Source organism: Borostomias antarcticus (assembly GCF_949987555.1).
Source record: "Borostomias antarcticus genome assembly, chromosome: 8".
Lineage (NCBI taxonomy): Eukaryota > Metazoa > Chordata > Actinopteri > Stomiiformes > Stomiidae > Borostomias > Borostomias antarcticus.
The window spans coordinates 6950277-6972704 of record NC_140241.1 but is presented as its reverse complement, the minus strand read 5'-3'; the positions used below and the strand labels follow the sequence as shown (position 1 = coordinate 6972704).

The following is a 22428-nucleotide window of genomic DNA, read 5'->3' as shown; positions in this document are numbered from 1 at the left end:
TACAAGGACGTTCTGCCTTGTGAGTATGCACACACACACACACACACACACACACACACACGTATTATGCAGTCATACACACACAAACCCACACACGCACAAACAGGGTAACTCGTTTGTCTGCTGGTACAGACGACGTGACCAGAGTGGTTCTAGAAGACCAGGAGGATTACATCAACGCCAGCCACATCACGGTCAGTACTTCCGGTCTACACACTGTGTCTGTGCTTGCTCCTATTCTGTGTGTGTGTGTGTGTGTGTGTGTGTGTGTGTGTGTGTGTGTGTGTGTGTGTGTGTGTGTGTGTGTGTGTGTGCAGACGTGTGCGTGCGTGTGTGTGTGTGTGTGTGTGCGTGTGTGTGTGTGTGTGTAAACTCACCGAATGTGTATACCTGTGTGTGTGTGTCTCCCAGGTGGCCCCCCCGGTGTCTGGTGTGTGTTTACGATATGTCGCAGCTCAGGGTCCTCTGCCTCAGACCTGCACTCACTTCTGGCAGAGTGTGTGGGAACAGCACACACACACCATCATCATGCTCACTACTCTCACCGAGAGAGGACGGGTATCTATAATATATACATATATATATATATATATATACAGTATATGCATATAAATCCACACACACATGCAGAATGGGTGCACAGTCACCGACAGTGAGTTACTATTTATCTATTATACGCATCCTTAGACAATGAGGACAGTCAGTCAGGCACACACACACACACACACACACACACACACACACACCCCACACACTCCTTGTGGTTGAGAGTGGACCTTACCAAGGTCTCTCTCTGATTAAGAGAAGTACTGCCTGCCTCCCGGCTTGCCTGTTGCTAGGTAACCGGATGCTTTACCTAATTGATCATCTTGCTGATATACTTCTACAGCTCTGTCAGTTTGTGACAGTCACTGCATTCGAATCCAGAATAATCAAACACATGCACGCACACACACACACATGCGCGCACACACACACACACTCACACACATTCATTCAGGCAGACGGTCTGTCACTCGGCTGCTGGGCTATTCTTCCTGAGGCTGGGGGATTTGCTTCTGGATGTGGGAGTGTATAGACATAAAGCACAACAGATAAGAGCGCACAATAAAAATATAACTGAACAGCTTCTCGTCGCTCATCCAAAGCTTTATGACACACTGCTTGCTGTACACCTGGAAGTAACATGTTTATAGTGGCGTAATTGTGTGTTCTGAATCATCCACACACTGTCGGATAAGTGGCGTCACTTATTGATGATGTCATACTTTTGCAGACGAAGTGCCACCAGTACTGGCCACATCCGCCAGAAGTGAGGGATTATGGGTACCTGAGGGTGAGCTGTCACTCAGAGGAGTGCAACCTGGCCTACGTCACTCGACAGTTCACCCTCACACATACACAGGTAAAACACATACACACACATAAAACACACACACACACACACTTGGAACATATACATAGAGCCTACATATAGTGTTACTATATACAGTTATAGTTTGTCATGTGGCTTGCTGTGTGTGTGTGTGTGTGTGTGTGTGTGTGTGTGTGTGTGTGTGTGTGTGTGTGTGTGTGTGTGGTATGAGGACCATATGCTACATAGCAGAGCTCTCCACAGGCAGCAAACACTGACCAAACTAAACCCAGCCAGCACATACAGTGGCCACTTCCGTGGTTGTGTATTTGTTTGTGTGTGTGTCAGCGTGTGCACAGGTCTGTTTGTGTTTGTGCATGTGATTGAGTGTGTGCTCTTTATTATTATTATTATTATTATTATTGTTGTTGTGTTATTACTATTGTTATTATTGTTGTTGTTATTATTGTTATTGAGAATGAGCCCAATCAGAAATTAAATAAACAGAAAATGTCTAAAGAGGCATGAAGTTCAACACACACACACACACACTCAGTCGTGCATACACACACACTGCTGTGCAGGTCCATCTGTTCCTCTGGCTGGGTGTGTTAGTCCCTGCATGAAGTCACAGGCCACACGCCCGTCCCAGTCACTAGACTGAGCCCACACTTCTCTCCTCTCTCTCCATCTTCTCTCTGTCCTCTCTCCTCTCTCTCCCTCTTCTCTCTGTCCTCTCTTCTCTCTCTCCATCTTCTCTCTGTCCTCTCTCCTCTCTCTCCCTCTTCTCTCTGTCCTCTCTCCTCTCTCTCCCTCTTCTCTCTGTCCTGTCCTCTCTTCTCTCTCTCCATCTTCTCTCTGTCCTCTCTTCTCTCTCTCCATCTTCTCTCTGTCCTCTCTTCTCTCTCTCCATCTTCTCTCTGTCCTCTCTTCTCTCTCTCCATCTTCTCTCTGTCCTCTCTTCTCTTTCTCCCTCTTCTCTCTGTCCTCTCTTCTCTTTCTCCATCTTCTCTCTGTCCTCTCTCATCTCCTCTGTATTTCACTTCCTCCACCTCTCCTGTTGCCTCCATTACTCTCCTGCCTAAATAATAAATGATCCTACTATAGCAGTTGTACTATGTGTTGGTTGTTGGATGTTCTCTAGAGGTTTTTATTCAATTCAATTCAATTCAACTTAATTTGTCCCGAGGGCAATTCAGTTTCTTCAGAAATTAGCTGTTTAGCTATAACCTTGTACAGTGCATCTCTCCCTATTTTGTAGTGTTAATGTCTATTGTACCTTGTTGTCCCCGTCTTAAAATAAATAAATAAATAAAATCAGTTTGACAGCAAAACAGTGCACATTCACTTACACAGACAGCAGCCAACAATCTATCCATCCAGGATGGTCTCACTGGGATAGGGTCTAAGAGGACAACTATCTGTGTCACACGTGTGTTGTTGTTGTTGTTGTTGTTGTGTGTGTGTGTGTGTGTGTGTGTGTGTGTGTGTGTGTGTGTGTGTGTGTGTGTGTGTGTGTAGCATGGCGAGCAGCGCGCCGTCACACACCTGCAGTACGTGGCCTGGCCAGATCACGGCGTGCCCGACGACCCCTCCGACTTCCTGCTGTTCGTCAACTCTGTAAGAGAGAGGAGGTCAGGAGAGGAGGTGCTACTAGTACACTGCAGGTAAAACACACACACACACACGCGCTTGCACAGGTGTATCTGTGTTGTTGACAGTCTCACAAGGCCTCACGTTCCTTGTTTTAACCGGTTTGCAGCGCTGGGATTGGGCGTACTGGTGTTCTGATCACCATGGAAACGGCGTTGACGCTTTTGGAGCATGGACAACCTGTGTTCCCTCTGGACATCGTGAGGACACTCCGAGACCAGCGAGCCATGATGGTCCAGACCTCGGTACACACACACACACACACCACTTTCCACAGTTCCATGTTGCTCCATACCACAGTGACCTCACAGCTGACCCTGACCTCAACCCAATTTTGAATGCATGTTTGTTTGTGTTTCAGTGTCAGTTCCAGTTTGTGTGTGAGGCCATACTACGTGTCTACAGAGAGAGAAAAGAGGCCTCTCCAGCATCGTAGACCACCTCACCTCAGCACTACTGAACGCAGCAACAGAGCTAGTCTTAGCCAAGCCTCGGTCCACTGGACAGGAGCACACAGGGACCAGTAGATTATATCCGTTATATCCGTTATATTTCTATGGGACCCAATACAGAACGCACAGCTAACCAGAGAGGCTCCCGACAGCTCCTCTGAAAAGTGCATAGCTACCCTTAGAGATGGGCTAACAGCTGCCAACGTCTTGTAGACACTCTGGAGAGTGGAGAGATTCGTACGAGCAGATGTCACATACGACTGACTCCTCTATCAATGTAACACTAATGCACCCCTCTACAGCTGTAGCCTACCTTAAGAGGCATGTCTCTCAGACTGCGGGTTCGGTATCCAAGGGTAGACGCCTAGAGTTATAGTCTAGTGCTGTGGGTCTTGAGAGAGTGAGGGGTAGTGGGCTTTAGGTCAGTCACAGCACTGCCAGAGTACCAAACAAACCTATATCACCACAATCATTCCTAAATTATTGAGAGACACTGAATAAACACACTGATTTATACATAGGGCTCTGTCTGTTTTTGTCCATCAGGTGAATGTTGACCTGAGAGTGGCTATTGCGATCCCAAGGGACATTCAATGAACCCAAGAAGAGCATAAAAGCACTATATTTATATCCCTCTCACTTTTTAATTGAGATTCATATGCAGTATTCGAGGATTGTATGTAGCCTACGAAATTCCTTCTGAACTAAAGACACGGTGACAGGGATCTTTGGCAGGCAGGTGGCGCTAGTTTACTGACACTGTCGGGTAGGTCAGTGCGGAAAAAAAGTTTGTTCTGCGTTGTGTTTTTACGCAGGCGCAGAGCATGCTGTTTGTCCAGTTTCTCTGGTTGACTTTTACCTGTGAGGTGGACCAGTTTCGGTTCCCGGCTACAAAATAAAATAACAGCTACAAAGCTCTGCGATTGTGTCCTATTGGACCGTGATTTGTCCTCAACCCCTGGTATGCGAGATTGGCGGCGGCAATTGTGGAGCGCGAGATCTGCACAGGATTTCTCCAGGATTTCGGATTCGGTGCAACAGCGAACAGGCGGCAGGTGCATGAGGAGAGGGGGTTGTTTCCGTGAGTGAGTTGCCTAGTCTCGTGAGACCGAATGAATGATTGGGAAACTCAACTGGTGGATTTTTTTGTTGTTTTGGTCTGGTGTTGCCTGAAATGATAACGTCTGATAGTTTAATATGCGGCTGACGACTCTTCACTGCTGCCGACATCCAAGCTCAGGATTCATCGGCAGCTAGACATTCTCTTCCCCCGCCGTGAGTGACTTCGTGGTCTTGGGACCGTGGTTACACACACACACACACACACACACACACTATCCTGTTCTCCTTTATCGTCACGGAGCTCGCGCTGTTGACAAAGATCAGGAAGATGATGGGTTTTCTGCGTCGGACGTTCAGCCGACGCTCACGGAGACGGTTCCTGACGGCGGATGAACGGGACGGTAAAGGAGGGCGAGGGACGTCCGGGAACCCCGAGCTCCGCGCGCATCAGCAGCAGGTTGTCCATGCGCCCGCCGTGGTCTCCGCCGGAGCGGCCGTGCACATCCCAGCAGCGGGCACCGCGAGGACGACCATCACCTGTCGCGTACTGCTGCTGGATGGCTCTGACGTGAACGTGGATCTACCGGTGAGTTAAGACCGCGTAGGTAGCCGTAGCCTACCGGCCGTAGGGGCTGCTCTGGAGCTGTGCTCGTCGTTATTGAAAGCGAAGACGTCCTTTTGGATTTGTTTTGTTTACCTAATTCACTGCCACAACCCCACAATATTTTTCAGCATCTCAACTTCAGAGGCTGCTTGAGCGGTAGATAACTAGCGTGTCTGTGTGTCCTTTACAGTGAGAGGTAAAGCTACAGATGGTGTTGTGATCAGCCAAATCATCACATTACTTCCCCATTCTGACTGCTGGGACAAAGCCCCCCCCCCCCCCCCTCCCTCACTCACTCACTCCCTCTCTCTTTCCCTCTCCCCCCCTCTATCTTTATTCCTCTGGATGCTTTGATCTGGGGCTCTGACACACAGTGGGGGTGTGTGTGAGTATGTGTGCGTAAGTCACATCTTGTGTTACGTTGAAGGTCGTGTGGGTTTGTCACCGAAGCACTTGTATGCGTCACCTTTGAATCCTTGTGTGGTAGGATATCATATCAGGAAGAGACTGATCTGTTGTCTGGATGTAGAGATCTTTATCAGTGTGAAGCATCTCTGAATCATTGTGATTGTGCAATTATAGTCTCTCCAAGCTCCTCACAGGCGAACGCACTAGGAGCCACAACACATCAACTGCATGACAGCAATAGGGACAGCAAACTGAAATGACGCCCTGCTAGAGCGCTCAACTAGTGACGGACGCGATGCACTCGGATATGCTTGTGAAAGCACTCTGTGTGAACAAGCCTGGACATGCTATCCCAGAGGCATTGAAACAGGTGTAAGAAATGGAATAGGTGTTTCCCTCAGTGTGGCTCAGAGACTGATATTTATTACAAACCAGCACCTGCTTCACCATGGGCACATGACCGGGTGAACTGGGGGAAGATATTATCGATATGGCAACTGAACTGATTCATCTTGGTCTCTCATAGACAAGAGTTGAATATTCGGCAAAGGTTCCAGGTGTAGATTTGGGTGTATATATAGGCTAGGATGGAGGAACAAGCCGTGTGGCCCCACTCCCTAAACACACCTCATCCTGTACCTGCGCGCGCACACACACACATACACCGGCAGGGCGGGTTAGGACTGGTTATCAGCGACTAAAGTACAAGATTGCCACCTCTGACCCCCCTGTCTGATCACTCATATGCTTAACAGTGGTTTGTGGGGCTGTGCTCAGGTTGGCAGGGCTACTGAAGGACGTTGGTCGACGGTATACATACCTGACAAGGGTTTGCCCCTCTCGTTCTGCCCCAGATGCAGCCCCTAGTAAAACCTCTCACACACACACACACACGCGCACACACGCTTGCTGCTCCAGATAGAGGCTGCAGGTTTATTTATAGCCAGGTTTTCTGTGTCTCAGCTCTTCATTGTGTGCTGATATTTAATACATTGTTGATTAAAGCTGACTAACATTTCGTCAATATTGCTTTCAACTCATTTTCCGTTGAAGCTTGAACAAATCCATGTTTGAGTGTCCCCTACCCGATGAAATTGAGGGGTGGGGGGATATTGGATTGACCCCTGTATGTTAGTGCGTGTGGCTCTGTCACATGATGTACCAGAGCCCATCACCTACGGGCGCTCGCCACAATTCATTTTTCTAATTTCCAAGTACATTTTGCTTTGTACATAAAAAGATATGCTTGATGTCTCAGTAAAAGTATTGTATATTCATGCAGTCCTAAGGGATCAATGGTATTCTATTAAATGGAATGGTAAATGGACTGCACTTATATAGCGCTTTTATCCAAAGCGTTCTACAATGGCCTCTCATTCACCCATTCACACACACATTCACACATCAATGGCAGCAGCTGCTATGAGGTTCAGTGTCTTGCCCAAGGACACTTCGACATGTGGACAGGAGGAGCCGGGATTTGAATCGCCGACCCTGCAACCATTGGACGACCCGCTCTACCTCCTGAGCCACAGCCGCACCACGATGATTAATAGTCTGATCCATCTCCTCTCTGCTCTTTGGCATTGGACTTTTGACCAGCTTTTGTTTGTCCCCAAACCTTCTGTTAAGTTCTCTAACGTGTGTTCTAAAATGTCAGTATAGTACAGTCTCTATTCCCCTTGTTAGTATGGAATATGTTGTTCTAAATGTTTTGATACTAGCCCCTTACTAACTTTTGATTCTCATGGTTAGTATCAGGGCTAGGTGCATTGTGGGTACAATTATCATTACTTATAGTCTTTATTCGTGCTGTTAGATGTGGAGTCTGAGGTTGTTAGACAGTGCCGAGCAGCTCGCTCTATTTCCGCGATTGACACTGAGGCACGCAGAGAGGCTCACGCTTGTGACATACGGAGTCTCTGAATGGCTGGTAGGACGGCGTGGGAGAAATTGCAAAAAGTTTCATATATGTCATATTACACTGATATTTCACAATTGCAGGAACCGTCTGACAGTAACCTAGCCTGACACTTCATTATTAAATCTCAAAATGCTCCCTTTGCCGTTTTCCAAGATGGGCGTTGGCAAAGAGGGAGTCCTCAGCGATTAGTTAATCTCCAAACCAATCACATCTCTCCTAATCAATGACATCATGCCGTTTAATTCGGTCATCTCATTCAAAGGATGCTGATTGGCCTTGTTGAAGTTCCAACTGAGAAATCACTCTGGACGAAAGCCTTTCCAGATCCTGAATCGCATTTCGAAAATTAAGTGAGCGTGCGGTTCCGGGGCTGGAGCCAGGCTAACAGTAACCCTTCTAGGCAAATATGCAAATCTTATATTCACAATCAGAGGACTCTTATTTAGGTAACGATCATGGATAGATCAGAGATGGAGTATGACTAGGCCATACAGTATATGTTCCCCAACCGTGACAAATTCGGTGGCGAGTCTGTGGGGTTTGTCACAGGTGGTAATATAGCGCTCCGTGCTTCCACGATTGGATTGGGGCCATGTGCTCAATAGCTCGCGATCTGACATACTGTAAGAAGTCTGTGGGCGAACTTTGCTTGATATAGGCCACAGGTCCAGAGGAGAAACAAAACACATACAGGCCCTGAAACAGCTCATAGTGTACAATCACCCATTTGAATATTGTTTGCTTAGTTAGCCTACTTAACAAATTGAATATTCTAGCATAATGTAGCGAGCTACAGTAGATACACAGTCAGGAGGGCTAACACTCATATTGACCTAGAATAAATCTGTGGTCAATACTGACGGATAAGCTTAGACATTGTGCTATAAAAACAAAAAGATGTATTCACTTATAATCTAAACTGAATATCTTTGACAAACAGAAAGGTGTACTCACATATTCATTGACGCACAAAGGTGACTACCAAGGAAACTTAATTTTCTTGAATTTGCTGTTCAACTGGCTCAAACTGAAACTAACAGCTGCAAGTACAAGCTACTAAGTGTTGTTGCCTAGCAACAGGTTATTGTCCTGTTACTGTCCATGGGTATTTATGTAAGGGATAACGTATGACCAGCTGGTGATTATTGAAAAAGAGGAGCCCGACAGTGGGTTCGGAACCCCGAGGCGAAGCCAAGACTCCCCACCACTTATTACACAGCTACCAACAACATTAATACTAATAATAAGACTACACTTTCTATTTTGCCATCGAGATGCTTCCGTGTGCTTGGGTAATCGCCATTTTCAGAGATTGAAGATAAGCTACAGCAGCCAAACCGTTATTTTTTAGAATGTTCAAACTTTAAGATAACTTTCAACTGTCGCCCATAGACATATAATGTGTTGCCCTTAGCAGCGGTGAATATTGCTTGTCGCCGGTGAATTATCGAGAAATTATTCACAAGTAGAATGTGTAATTGTCCACTCAGAATCGAGTATTTCAGAGAGCCATGTAATAATATTATTTATTCATATTCTATAGTACGTACATAATCCGTCTTATACTGTATAGAAAGGGTACTTATTGTGAAATTAGTGTTAATTTGTAAACTTGTAATTTTCGTAGTTTATAAATTTGGAATAGAGTATTAGTCAGCAACATTTTGCTGTGACTGTACACCACATGTGACAAATAAAGGAATCTTGAATCCATGCTATGAGCCTTTTGCACATTCTCTGTGCTTGAAATGACACTAATCAACTCCAAACTGCTCAAAACAAGGCTACTGGATTCTGTCAGCCGAGGGGAATCCAATGATGCCCACCTCTTGACATTTGGTCAGTTTTACTGACCTCTAGATCAACGAGAAGACGACCAGTTTCATTCGACTACTTGGCTAAAGGATGACGACATGCATCGTGGGTGGGGGACGACAGGTTCACTGGGATTTCAGTTTGTGATTTTGAAGTTTGATTTCAGATGCACTACTCTGTGGAAAGAGGAAGCGATAAACGTGGAAGAATAACATGCACGCATAGGAAGAAATTTAACCAAATGAATCTTTTTGTTTTGTTCAGAAAAAGTCCAAAGGACAGGATCTGTTTGACCAGATTATGTATCATTTGGATCTGATAGAGGCTGACTACTTTGGACTGCAGTTCATGGACCCAGAACAAGTCTCAGTGAGTACATACACACTGCATTGCATTGTGGAAACAATTGTCTCCTAGCCTGGTGCTGGCATTGGTTCATCAGATATGCACCGTCTTCATTCTATCTCTTATACTCTCCTTTGCCTCCATATTGTCTTTCTCAGCATTGGTTGGATGTAAGTAAACCCATCAAGAAACAAATCAGAGGTAAGTCCACATGAGGCACTATTATCTTATTAGGCACTATTATCTTCTGTGTGTGTGTGTGCGTGCGCGTGTGTGTGTGTGCCCGCGCGCAGGTCAGTGGGGAGCAGGTGGCTCATTATCATCTGTTGACATGGTGATTAGCATGTGCTGAAGGGCAACACCCATGTGTACACTTTCTGGACACGCCCACCAAGTGACAAATGAAGCCAACTGCCAGAGTGTGAGTCCAGGGTAGGACAGAGAGACGGAAGCCCTTCACACACACAGTTCCCTGTACATTACTGTGATATCCTACCTGGGCCACTAGTGATTTCCGCCGTTCATACATGAGCTACACCCCATGACGTTTCCGTATTGTGTCTTTACAAACAGGCCAATCCCGATATAGAACGCGCAGGGCACAGTCCAGCAGATGGTCTAGGCTGAGCAATCTCAAAGCTTATTGTTCCAAAAAATATCTAGAACACTAATAAAATAGACTACAAGTGTTTCCTAAGTTATATTAAGACACAATTTTTATTGCAGAAGGTGCTATTTATTTGAATAGCCAGAACAGACAGAAGCCCAGATGAACCAAGTCGGCTGAAGAAAAAATATGTAGGCTAGTATTATCAAGTTGAAAATATATATTGTTCTTTTTTTCATAGTATGTTGTTTTTGTTGCTTTTTATAAGATCAAGAATAGGCTATCAGTAGAATACATTTTGCAATGCGGAGAAATGTGGAGCGCATTTGCCATGATTGGGTACATCATACATGTGTTTTTAAAAATGTGGATTATTACCTACTTGGCCCACAATACAGATGATCATTATTGTTAAGATGTCTTGCAAGATTGCAGGCGTTCCGTTCTCCACCTTGAGCCACATCTTTAACAAACAGATGGTTAACAAAGCCAGGAGCATACAGTCTGATGAGCCCATCCCCTTAGAGCTGAATATCAGCTTCTACCTTCTGGAGTTCGCCTGAGCGGCCCCAAAGCCACCAAAAACAGGCGAGAAAACTCCTTTATCCCCGTCTCCATCCGGGCCCTAAACGCCACGGGCCCAATGGTTGTCTGACCTGCTCCTGCCACTAGGGCAGCTGGCCTCGGTCTGCGACATGGATTAGACGGTTAGAGATGGTGGTGAGGATGATGATGATGAAGATCATGATGACGACGATGATGATGTTGATGGGGTGGTGGCGGTGATGGACGATGTGATGATGATCACTGATGAGATAATTGTATTGCACTTGTATTGTATTTTGTCATGTTGTATCACTTGTTTTTATGTTTTTGCTCGCCTGCTACCCAAATTGCCCAGCAATGGGACAAATAAACATTTTGAACTTGAACTTGATCAAATTAAATGATGTACCTAATGGCAGTGGATCATCATTTTGATGGATGGATCGGCCTGAAAAGAGCTTCATTTCCAGGGTAGGCAAACTATAGATCGGAGTGGAACCGGTAGTGCCTATAGGCCTACATAAAAATACTTATCCTATATATATCTTAATAAAATATCAGAATGAATGGCCTTACAAAAAAAAGTTGTAGGCTATGTCAGTCGACTAAGAAGACAGCCCTAAATATTTTGCTCATGTTAAAATGATCAAAATATAATTTTTCCTTAAGGTGAATTTTCCCTAGTTTTTCGCCAGACTGACCTACCCGGTAATGTAACGGCTTCTGTTCACAACACTAGGCCTTGACACGGGAAAGTGGCCGTGCAGATTTTCATACATTATCCCTAACAGTTCAATTCCCTAGAATGTAATGGGAAAGCTTGTATGTGTGAATGGGGTTAGATGATTCGGTTTGAGAGGCTTGTTAAGGAGCTGTAATAAAGCTTCATGTAAATTTACATCTTGATCCTCTCACTTGATTCCCGTTCTTCACGTCATATTTCTCCCTCCCTTCTCACCATGGTATCTCTCTCTCTCTCTCTCTCTCTCTCTCTCTCTCTCTCTCTCTCTCTCTCTCTCTCTCTCTCTCTCTTTGTGTCTCTGTCTTTCTTCTCTTCTAGATGGTCCTCCATACAAATTGTTCTTTAGGGTGAAGTTTTACTCCTCAGAGCCAAATAACCTGCGTGAGGAATTCACCAGGTAATACCACTCCTACAAGCCTTCCTCTTCACCCCTTAACCCCCCCCCCCCTCCAGGTAATACCACTCCTACAAGCCTTCCTCTTCACCCCTTAACCCCCCCCCCCCCCTCCAGGTAATACCACTCCTACAAGCCTTCCTCTTCACCCCTTAACCCCCCCCCCCCCCCCCCCCAGGTAATACCACTCCTACAAGCCTTCCTCTTCACCCCCCCCCGCACCTCTGCGCCTAGCATAGAGGTCTAAAAGGGAGGCATGGCTAATTACTTTGGTCCAGTGGGGGGAGTTTTATTAAGGCCAAATGGGCAGAGTCGTTTAGTGAGAGAGACATCAATTTTGTGTGTGTGTGTGTGTGTGTGTGTGTGTGTGTGTGTGTGTGTGTTTGATAGAGAGAGGGGGAGAAAATTACTGTATTAATCTTCCTGTCTCAAGCATTCACTTGTTCTCATACGGTGCTGTATGTGTGTCTTGGTTTCTCAAGGTGTTTATTCAAACTGTGTTTCAGGTACCTGTTTGTGCTGCAGCTTCGACAAGACATTCTGTCCGGCAAGTAAGCAGCTGCTGACACCCCCAACACACACACACACACACACACACACACACACAAGCTCACAGATACATTTGTACACACGAGTAGAGGTGGATTCTATACTCTGAATCTCCAATTTTTTACTATGCACATCTTACACACACACACACACACACACACACACGCATATAGAACCTCTCCCTGCTCTCCTTCCATCTAGCTCAAACTGGGCCAGAGATCCCCTGAGTGGGGCTCTCAAGATCAGCAACAGCAGAGGACTGCTAATTTTAAGAAAAGGACCTCCTTCTCCTCCTTGGCACACACACACCCACACGCGCACACACACACACACACACATACACACAACCATCTTGAGTGGGGTAGAAGAGGCCCTGTGAGAATGTGTGTGCGTGTAGGTGTGTGTGTGTGTAGGTGTGTGTGTGTGTGTGTGTGTGTGTGTGCGTGTGTGTGTAGGTGTGTGTGTGTATGTGCTGTGTGTAACACTCCTCTCTTCCCTCAGGTTGAAATGCCCTTACGATGTATCTGTGGAGCTCGGGGCTTACTGTCTACAGAGTAAGTTGACAATGTTTACAACTAACAGACATTCACTACTGTAGACTGGTACAGGTAGACTGTACACGTAGTGTGCTCAAACTGTACCTCTGTGTGTGTGTATTCGTACGTGTGTGTGTGTGTGTGCATGGGTGTGTGTGTGTGTGTGCAGGCGAGATGGGGGACTGTGATCCTCTGGAACAATCTCCTGAGCTGGTGTCCGAGTTCCGTTTCACACCCAAACAGTGCGAAGCCTTAGAGACAGACATCTTCAACAAGTGGGTGGAGCTCAGGTGAGGAAGTTCTGCCGATCCAGGGAGGGGAGGAAGCTACTTGAGACCGTTAGGATCCAGCCCTAGTGATTTCCTGTCCAGATCACAGCCTCCGAAGCCCCCGGGGCTGCGTTCCGAATCGCATACTACCCTACTATATAGTATGCCAAAACAGGCTGTAGTATGTCCCAATACATAGTATGCTACATGCAGTATGGCAAAAATACCAGGATGTCCTACTACATCCGGTCGTATTTTGCAGTATGCAAGCCAGCAGGCTTTTCTGGCTATTCTGACCAACAATCCTGTGCGCAGCGGAAATGTGCGTCACGTGCGAGTCGTGACAGCTGTAGACGAATGTCCCGTTATGGACAGCGACGGATGTGGGCAAATTTCAAGGCGCAATGTTATGACAAGGTAGTATGTCCCAATTGGATGCCTACTGCTTGCAAAGTACGTACTTTCTAAGGGCAGCTGTAGTAGGTACTGGTAGTAAGAAGTAAAAGTATGCGATTCGGAACGCAGCCCGGGTCTCCGTGTCGTCATCCTCCCAGTTCCTCTCTCTCTCGCCCTCTCTCTCTCCCTCTCTCTCTCCCTCTCTCGTCCTTCCCTCTCCTGGATTAAGGGATTATTCCTGGGATCGTCTTGATTGAATCCAGGCAGTGTTTTGACCCCGCCCGCTTCTGATGGAGCCGGCCGCAGATTAGATTACACACACACACACTGTAACTCATGAGCGGACATTAGACCAGCCCACTTTCACTGAGCTGTCATCAGACCACCGGCAACACACACACACACACACACACACACGCACACACACACACACACACGTCCACCCACGCACACACAAATACAGCTGGCTATACGCGGTCAGAATGACTGCAGCAACAGACCTTCTGCTGTGTCTGTGTGTTCTATCCAAAGCTGCTTACAGATATCCATAAAAGTCCTCCAGGTGTGAAGGATACAGGCCGTGTGTGTGTGTGTGTGCGTGTGTGCGTGCGTGCGTATGTGCGTGTGCGCGCGTGTGTGTGCGCGTGTGTGCGTGTGTGTGTGTGTGTGTGTTACTCAGGGGAAAGGATCCATCCCAGGCAGAGATCAGCTTCCTGAACAAGTGCAAATGGCTGGAGCTCTACGGAGTGGACATGCACTTTGTCAAGGTACAGTATGTGTGTGTGTCTGTGTGTGTGTATGTCTGTGTGTGTGTGTGTGCTTCAGTTTGGCGTGTGAATGTTCTGACAGCGTGTTGGGTCCTCGGAACAGTCATTGAGGGGGAGTGTGCTCTACATCTGTCTGTGTTTCTCTGTGTGTGTATGGCGGTATTCTGAGTGTGTGTGTGTGTGTGTGTGTGTGTGTCTGTCCTCAGGGCAGAGATGGAGGGGAGTACGCTCTGGGTCTCACTCCCACTGGCATTCTGGTGTTTGAGGGCTCTACCAAGATCGGCCTCTTCTTTTGGTAAACATGAGTCACGCGCATCACGCCTCCCACCTCCCACCTCACACTGCGACTCAGGAGGATGTGTAAGTGTGTAAGTGTGTAAGTGTGTGTGCTTTGTGCCTCTGTGGTCTGCGTGTCTTGTGTTAGGCCGAAGATCACTCGGCTGGACTTTAAGAAGAGTCGATTGACTCTGGTGGTGGTGGAGGATGATGATAAGGTGAGCAGCTCGTTCACACACACATACATACACACGCACACGCACACACACACACACACACACTTCTGTGTTGATGTCAGCCGTCAGGTTCGTGTGTGTGTGTGTTTAGGGACGGGAGCAGGAGCATACGTTTGTGTTCCAGCTGGCCAGCTCCAAGAACTGCAAGCACCTGTGGAAGTGCGCCGTGGAGAGCCACGCCTTCTTCCGGCTCCGCCAGCCGACCGGGGAGAAGGCCAGCCGCAGCGACTTCACCCGCCTGGGCTCGCGCTTCAGATTCAGGTAGGGCGGAGGTGTGGGAGGGGGAGGGGGTGTGGAGTCCCGGGGCGACCTCACGTGACCCCCCCCCCACTGCCAGCAGGGGGCACCAGCGCAGCCTAGATGGTGGCCTGTCAGTGGGGATACAGTACGGCCGCGTGCTGGGTTTACTGTATATGGGATGGTGGGGGGGGGGGGTCGTGTAAGTCGACGGAGCCCCAGTATCTATGGTTACGGTGTGTCTATGGTTACGCCGATTTGTTCCTATGGCGACGACCGATTTGCCTGCCGCGTTTGTTTCGTCGCCACGTCGAAACCACTTCTGTCAGACGACGCGCGCTCGGACGCACGGGAAGTTCGGCGACGGAAGCAGACGGTGGTGTTCGGGGAATTTTCGAGCGACAGATTTTAATTTCTCCGGTTTGCTCTCCCCTCGTTCCCCTCCCTCCCTGTCTCTCCCAGCGGTAAGACAGAGTACCAGACCACCCGCGGTGGGAGACTAAGGAGGGCCAGCACGTTTGAGAGGAGACCCAGCAAGAGATACCCCTCCCGCACTCACTCACTGGGCAAGGGTGGGTCCTTCACCCTAAACCCTTTACACTGTGCACTACAACCCTATACACTACAACCCTGTACCCAAAACACTACACCCTATAGACTATACACACTAGCTCTGATACACTACACACTACACCCTATGCATTCTATACTACAACCCTACACACTACACCCTGCGCACTACACCCTATACACTATACACTACTACCTTGTAGCCTATACAGGACACTACAGTACTCCTGGAGGAGCGAGACAGTGAGGCAGGCGTCTCACGTCTGCAGCTGAGGTGTTTTCCTGTTCTCTGACTTACCTTACCTTTCCTCCTTAACTTAGCTTTCCTCCTTACCTTACCTCCTCTCCTCTCTCTGTTCACAGCCATCTCTCCGGCTAAACCGTCACACCTAAGGTGGGTTATTGAAAGAGATGGTACACCAAGACACACACACACACATACTTGAAAATTTTCCACATAAATAGAAATACAAAGGACATAAACACTCACAATGCCATCAGACAATAGTCAGTGAGTTCCATAAGTGCCTAGCTGGAAATCACATTGTTACGCACACACACACACGCACACACACACACACACGCGCGCATATATATACACACACACACACACACACACACACACACACACACACACACACACACATACATTTACCTCAGCCAATGTGATTTGTGATGTGTATTCATGAGCAGTTGGTTAGAGAGCAACATGTGCATGCTTATAGAAGAGTCGTTGTGGGCCAGATGAATGTTGACTTTAATGTCTTGTTGTTGTTGTTGTTGTTGTTGTGTTCCAGCTGTCACACCAGCCCGGAGCACAGTCTGCACCCGGTGAGATACAGCCCCAAACCCCCAACCATCTACCCACACACACACACACGATGCGCGTCATTAGGACTGATTCATAGTTGACGTAAACTACATAAGCGCAAGCAACGCAAGCTTCGCAAGGCCACGCAAGATCTCGTTGCGTCCTTGTGTGTGTAATGCCAAAAGTTGTCACTTGACGCAAGAATAGTGCAATTGGCGATGTATTGCATCTGACAACACTGAACGCAAGCTCTCGAGTCATGTTGGAGCTTGCGTTCACAACGTAGCTTGCGTTGTTTACGTCGACTATGAATCAGCCCTTAGACTTGGAATAAAGGCTAACTGAGCTAATTTCCAAATGATTCACAGCTGACTCTCTAGCTTTGTACAGTCATATGAACACAGAGTATTTCTCAGTCTCCTCATTCCTCTTCGTCTTTTTCTCCATCTGTCTCCGCCCTCTATCCATTCAGTACCAGCGGAACATTCCGATTGGTCACGAGCCCTGGCACGCCCCCCACCCCGCCTTCACGCCACCTGTCTACCTGCAGCACTCAGGACACGCCTCCCCTCACAGGTAAGTGCGGCCCGGTCGCCAGTACCTCAACGCCCCTCAGGAACACGCCCGTGCGCCCCATGTCGGCCACGCCCTGCTGTCTGCTGTCATCCCACTTCATGTCACCTGTGGTCCTCACTGTCTGTGTAATTTGTGTGTGTGTGTGTGTGTCTTCGTGCTGTCCCATCTCCCCGTCACGTCCAGTCCCTCTGTCGCAGCCGAGAGTCCAGACGCAGGCCATCACTCCGTACCAGTGCGGAGCAGTGGAGCCTTCCCAGGATCCATCAGTGTGGTGTACAGGGACAAGGTCATGACTGCCCTCTGACCCCTAGTCCCTCGATCCAGCCCCTCTCCTGTCCTCCGAATCCTGTCCTAGACCAGCCCCTCTCCTCTAGACCCTGTCCTAGACCAGCCCCTCTCCTCTCCTCTGTTCTAGACCCTCATGGACCCAGAGGTCGACTTCGCCATCATCATCATCATCATCATCATTATTATCATCATCCTACTGTGTGTGTGTGTGTGTGTGTGTGTGTGTGTGTGTTACCTCACTGCGTCACAATGGCTCATGGAGAGACGTACACTGAGCAGGAGAGAGAGAGAGAGAGAGAGAGAGAGAGATGTCCAGTGCCTGAGATGCCTTATTGTGTACAGGGTCATTTTCATTGCTCAGTCAGTGCCTTGTTTGTCCATGTGATTGTTGTTAATTAAGAGTCCTCATACGTCAAAATCCTCAGATCTGACCAGGGAAGATCAAAAAGTCCCGTTCTTTAAGAAATGTAGCCTATATCCGCTTTGTTTTGGTAAATTAACCAAATAATTTTAGCACCAGCCAAATAACTGTGGGTAAAATGAAATATTGTCCATACAGGTTGTCTTCAGACTAATTAGCTGTTGATGTACGATTTAAAAGAGCGCTACTTGTACAGTGTGAGTTAACTGTCTTAAGAAGCGGTTACTGGAGTGCATGGGACTGGGTGAGGGAACAAGCTGCTTCTTTGATCTGTTGCGTTGTGAGGAACATTGTTTAATATATCGTGGAAAAGTTGACAAGAATCCTCTGAATTTCTACTTCTCTTTTATCATCCTACAAATGATGCGTTTCTTTTTGAGATCAAAGTCAAAAAAATTATGAATCTTGCTGAATCCACTGCAGATATAGAGGTGTGACCTTAACCAGTTGTTTACATATCATCATTTGCCATTGTGATGCTGACTGAGTAAGACTGCTTCCTGTTGCCTTTGAATGTTTACTCCAATCACTGCAAACCTTAGTGTTGTTGCCATACTGCCTTGACAAATAAACATACTGTGCTATTTAAATGCTTTCGGCTACATTTTATGTTGATTGTAGAAAGATAGATTAGGTATATTATCTGAGGTCCCTTCTCCAGTAAAGAAGGTTAAAGGAGTAGTAAAGGGAAAATGCATGTTTAGCCCTGTTTTAAGGTTACTTATGATCATATACAATGGTTCAGATCAAAACGTTGAGCAATTATCAGACTTTCTCAAAAGTGCTAGTTTTGTCAACGTTTTGATCTGAACCATTGTATATGATCATAAGTAACCTTAAAACAGGGCTAAACATGATTTTTCCCTGTACTACTCCTTTAATACCTATACTTGCCCGAGACTCCAGGGGGCACGAGACACGACCTTTAACATTTTCTTTGGACTGCGGGCCCTTGACGTGTTAACCTATCCAACGGAATTGGTTTGAGCACTCACACAATGTCACAATGTATTAACCAACCCTTCAATCAGTGCACTCAATTATATATATATACTGTACCACCTAAGTCACATAAAAATTGCGGTCACGGCTGGTAGTGAATTAACAATTTTGAGTCATGACTCAAAACTAAATTAATGAAATAATTTTGAGATGATTTAATAAAGGCAGCCTATAACTGATTATTAGCGCTGCCAATCAGTACAGACTGCACTGGTCAGTTGAAAAGGCTCAATAAATCTGATGTACTGCTTAGCTGACAAAGTAATGCCCAAAAATATTTTTGGCCATTCTGCTTTATTATACAGGACAGTGTAGACTGACAGGAAAGGAGAGAGAGAGAGAGGGGAGGACATGCAGCACATGGCCCAGGCCAGATTCAAACCTGGGCCGCTGCGATAAGGACTAGTCTTCACGTGCGCCTTAACCGATGAGCCAAGGGGGCGCCCCCAACTGACAGAAAGTTAGCCTGTTCTCATTTACTAGATGTTATGTACAGACATCGTTGGGGAGGACTTGCACAGAGGAACTTTGTTGAGAGTTCAGTGAAGTCATTTTTCTTCAGGGCCTGGTTGTGTTTGAGTCTTTTTCTTATCTCCAGCTTCCCTTTAACCGGCCCCGGCGCCGAGCAGCAGTTCAGCCTGGAGGAGAACGAGACGCCGTATTCCGGAAAGATCCACCACCATCACTGCCGCCACACACACTACGACAGCCAGGACACCCTCTGTCCCACACACACCAAGAGCAGTGAGTACACTCACACTCACACACAAAATCAGTGCCACTGTGTGCGCTGTGTTTACCGTGTGTGTGTGTGTGTGTGTGTGTGTGTGTGTGTGTGTGGTGTTAGAACACCGAGCCCATTCCTCCCCCTTAGACGAGTTGGATCTATCTCTGCTCAACGCCCTGGAGACTGACAGTGACACGTTGCCCTGGCCCTCCCTACACATTAACATGGACAACAAGGTGACACACTCTCCACATGAACACTTTGTTACACTTCCTACTACAACAACAACAACATCTACAAGTACGACATACACCCCCCCTAATCCCGCCCCTAATCCCCCCATTCTCTCTCTCTCTCTCTCCCTCTCTCTCTGTTTCTCTCTGTCTCCCTCAGGCAGAGGACAAGCAGTTGTCTGAGAAGTCTCTCCACCCCCCCTCCTCCCCCTGTGTGCCCCAAGACCACCTCAAGTGTAACATCCTCAAAGCCCAGATGGAGGCCGCTTTCAGGGTCAGTGTGAAGACATGAACATAATCCCTAATTCTTCACCCCCCCAGCGCTGCACACCGTTCATTTTGGGTAACTATGCAGTTGCCCCCCCCCCCATCCCGATGCTAACTCTCCTCCTCTTCCTCTCCTGGTGAAGGACGTTCCCCTGACCCCCCGAGGGAAGACATCCAGTCAGACGCTCAACGACAGGCCAGTAGTCCATGCTTGTTGTTTGTGTGTGTGTGTGTGTGTGTGTGTGTGTGTGTGTGTGTGTGTGTGTGTGTGTGTGTGTGTGTGTGTGTGAGTGTGTGTGTGAGTCATGTGTCTCAGGGTTATGGGCTTGGCTTTATTTGGCAGCTGGATGTATGAGTGTGTGCCTGTGTGCGTGAATGTTGTGTGTGTGTGTGTGTGTCACTCCACAGTAGCTGAGGGGTGTGTGTGTTCACCTCTCAGATACCAGAGCTCCTCTCAAGACTCTGCCTCATCCAGCCTGACCACAGACAAAGCCTTGCTTCGTCCTGACCTCAACCCCACCCCAGAAAGGCCGTCCACAGCCAACGCTAACCGCAGGAAGAGACTGGTCCGCCAGTTCAGCTTGTGAGTACGGTCTACCAATAGGAACAGTCAGTTTTTTGGCGTGGAGGACGAGTCAAATTGTGGGAATAGGTGATGTCAAAATGAAGCCGTTATCTGAACGCCGTCTTCCGTTTGGTCATCAGCAATCATGAGGATGAGGACAATCTCCCAGCAGCCCTTGCAGCGATCTCGTCCCAGAGTACAGGGAAGTCTGGGTCTAACAGCTCACTGGACAACCAGATACAGCCCCCAATATATCCCCAGGTAACACACACACACACACATACACACACCACTAGTACTATTGCTAACAGATTGACAGGGTACTGTAACATAACTGTATGTGTGTGTGTTGCAGGTGGACATGCCAGCTTTGGAGCTGGGTAGTCCCTGCTGCTCCTCCCCCCCTTCTTCCCCTCCTCCTTCTTCCCCTCACTTGTCCCCTCCCTTTTACCACGACCCCGCCCCTCACCTGGTCCCCTACCTCACCACCCACTCCGACAGGTAACACACCTACCTAGACAGAACGCAACAGACGGACAAATGTTTGTTGTAGGTTTGATGATCTATTATAATAATAATAATAATACATTTTATTTGTAACGCACTTTTCATAAAAAAAAAATCTCAGAGTGCTACAAGTTTAAAAGCATAGCATAACAAAACACAACTATTATTTATATTAATTGATGGTGTATGTGTGTGTGTGTGTGTGTGTGTTTGTTTTAGTGGGGAGGAGATGAGGCTGGACAGAGAGAAGATTCTCAGGGCTCTCTTGATGACTGAGCTCTAAAGCCTGACCCCTGACCCCTACAGTATGACATCATCACGGTGTGCGACAGACCTGGAGACTGCAGGAGCCCCTGGCTGCACTCCGATGTATATACATAATATATGCATAATGCATTCAGCATTCATTATATGTATATTTGCATAACACACTTAATTGTGTTATTTTACAAAGATCAGGATTTGTATCCACACTGCTGAAACTGTTACTGTACATATCAACAAGGTTAGAGAGGCAGTCAGACAGACAAATTAGATGGATATTTTGATAAGACTGGTTACTCTTGCATGAGGAATACTGTAATCGATAGGTCATATCTGATCTGCTTGTGGCTACTGTCGTGCATACTGTATGTTGACGTCTGAATGTGTTATGTCTTCTAACTGTCCTCCAGCTGGTAGCTGCAGAAGTCTAGCTTCCAAATTACCATGTTACATAATGAACTGGTAAGATTTCTCACAGGTAATTGCCTTCTGGTGTAGTTCTGGATCCCTTAATTCACCTCCACATGGGTTCCCATTAATAGGCCCATCCATTTTCCTTGTCACGGAGCTGCAGTCCTAACTCGTCCACTAGATGGCGACAGATCCATAGCCACTGCTGCTAGGACAGGCCCGGGCAGATCCAGGAACAGTTCGAGCCCTGAAGCCATCCAGGGAGAGAAAGTACCACCCTGATTTAAGAATTCAGAAGCTAGTCTTATACAGTACCTAGCGCAATGGCAGCCATACAATGGCAGACTTCAGCCCAGAAAGGTGGGGTTGGGTCAGAACTCTGCTTGTGTGTGATTTGTTTGGTATTTGTTTTTGAGTTGTCTCTCTTATCTAAGATGACTCACTCATTTACATTCACCATGTTTTTTCCCTTTAACCCAAATAAAGAAGACATGACCAGTTTGTCAGCGTGCTGTGGTTTCTTTGCTCTGTTCTGACGTGGTGCCTCACCCTGTGTGTTTGCTTGTGGCCTCGCCCTGCCTGTGGGAAACTGTTGTTACAGAGCCTTACTGATT

General features: G+C 47.3%; 2 protein-coding genes across 5 annotated transcripts in view; both read left to right on the top strand.

Moving 5' to 3' along the window:
- Positions 1-3957, top strand: part of ptpn3 (protein tyrosine phosphatase non-receptor type 3) — an 11728-nt gene extending 7771 nt beyond the window's left edge. For all 4 annotated transcript variants that reach the window (XM_084442702.1, XM_084442700.1, XM_084442701.1 and 1 more), the window contains 7 exons: positions 1-19; positions 133-194; positions 412-558; positions 1277-1405; positions 2876-3021; positions 3117-3252; positions 3369-3957. The exon at positions 1-19 is cut by the window's left edge and continues 72 nt beyond it. In XM_084442702.1, coding sequence (XP_084298828.1) covers positions 1-19; positions 133-194; positions 412-558; positions 1277-1405; positions 2876-3021; positions 3117-3252; positions 3369-3443 — 714 coding nt within the window. In that variant the 3' untranslated portion in view covers positions 3444-3957. The remainder of the gene's footprint in view (positions 20-132; positions 195-411; positions 559-1276; positions 1406-2875; positions 3022-3116; positions 3253-3368) is intronic.
- Positions 3958-4318: 361 nt separating this feature from the next.
- epb41l4b (erythrocyte membrane protein band 4.1 like 4B) lies at positions 4319-21422 on the top strand (the record flags this gene model as incomplete). The annotated part of the gene is made up of 23 exons (XM_084441904.1): positions 4319-5107; positions 9537-9641; positions 9776-9818; positions 11831-11909; positions 12413-12457; positions 12957-13009; positions 13161-13281; positions 14336-14423; positions 14630-14718; positions 14848-14917; positions 15027-15196; positions 15635-15744; positions 16106-16136; positions 16540-16573; positions 17026-17129; positions 19439-19584; positions 19688-19803; positions 19961-20074; positions 20211-20263; positions 20507-20650; positions 20773-20893; positions 20988-21133; positions 21359-21422. Exons 1-23 carry the CDS (start codon positions 4850-4852, stop codon positions 21420-21422), a joined length of 2304 nt encoding a protein of 767 aa, XP_084298030.1. The 5' UTR covers positions 4319-4849.
- Between the last annotated feature and the right edge of the window lie 1006 nt (positions 21423-22428).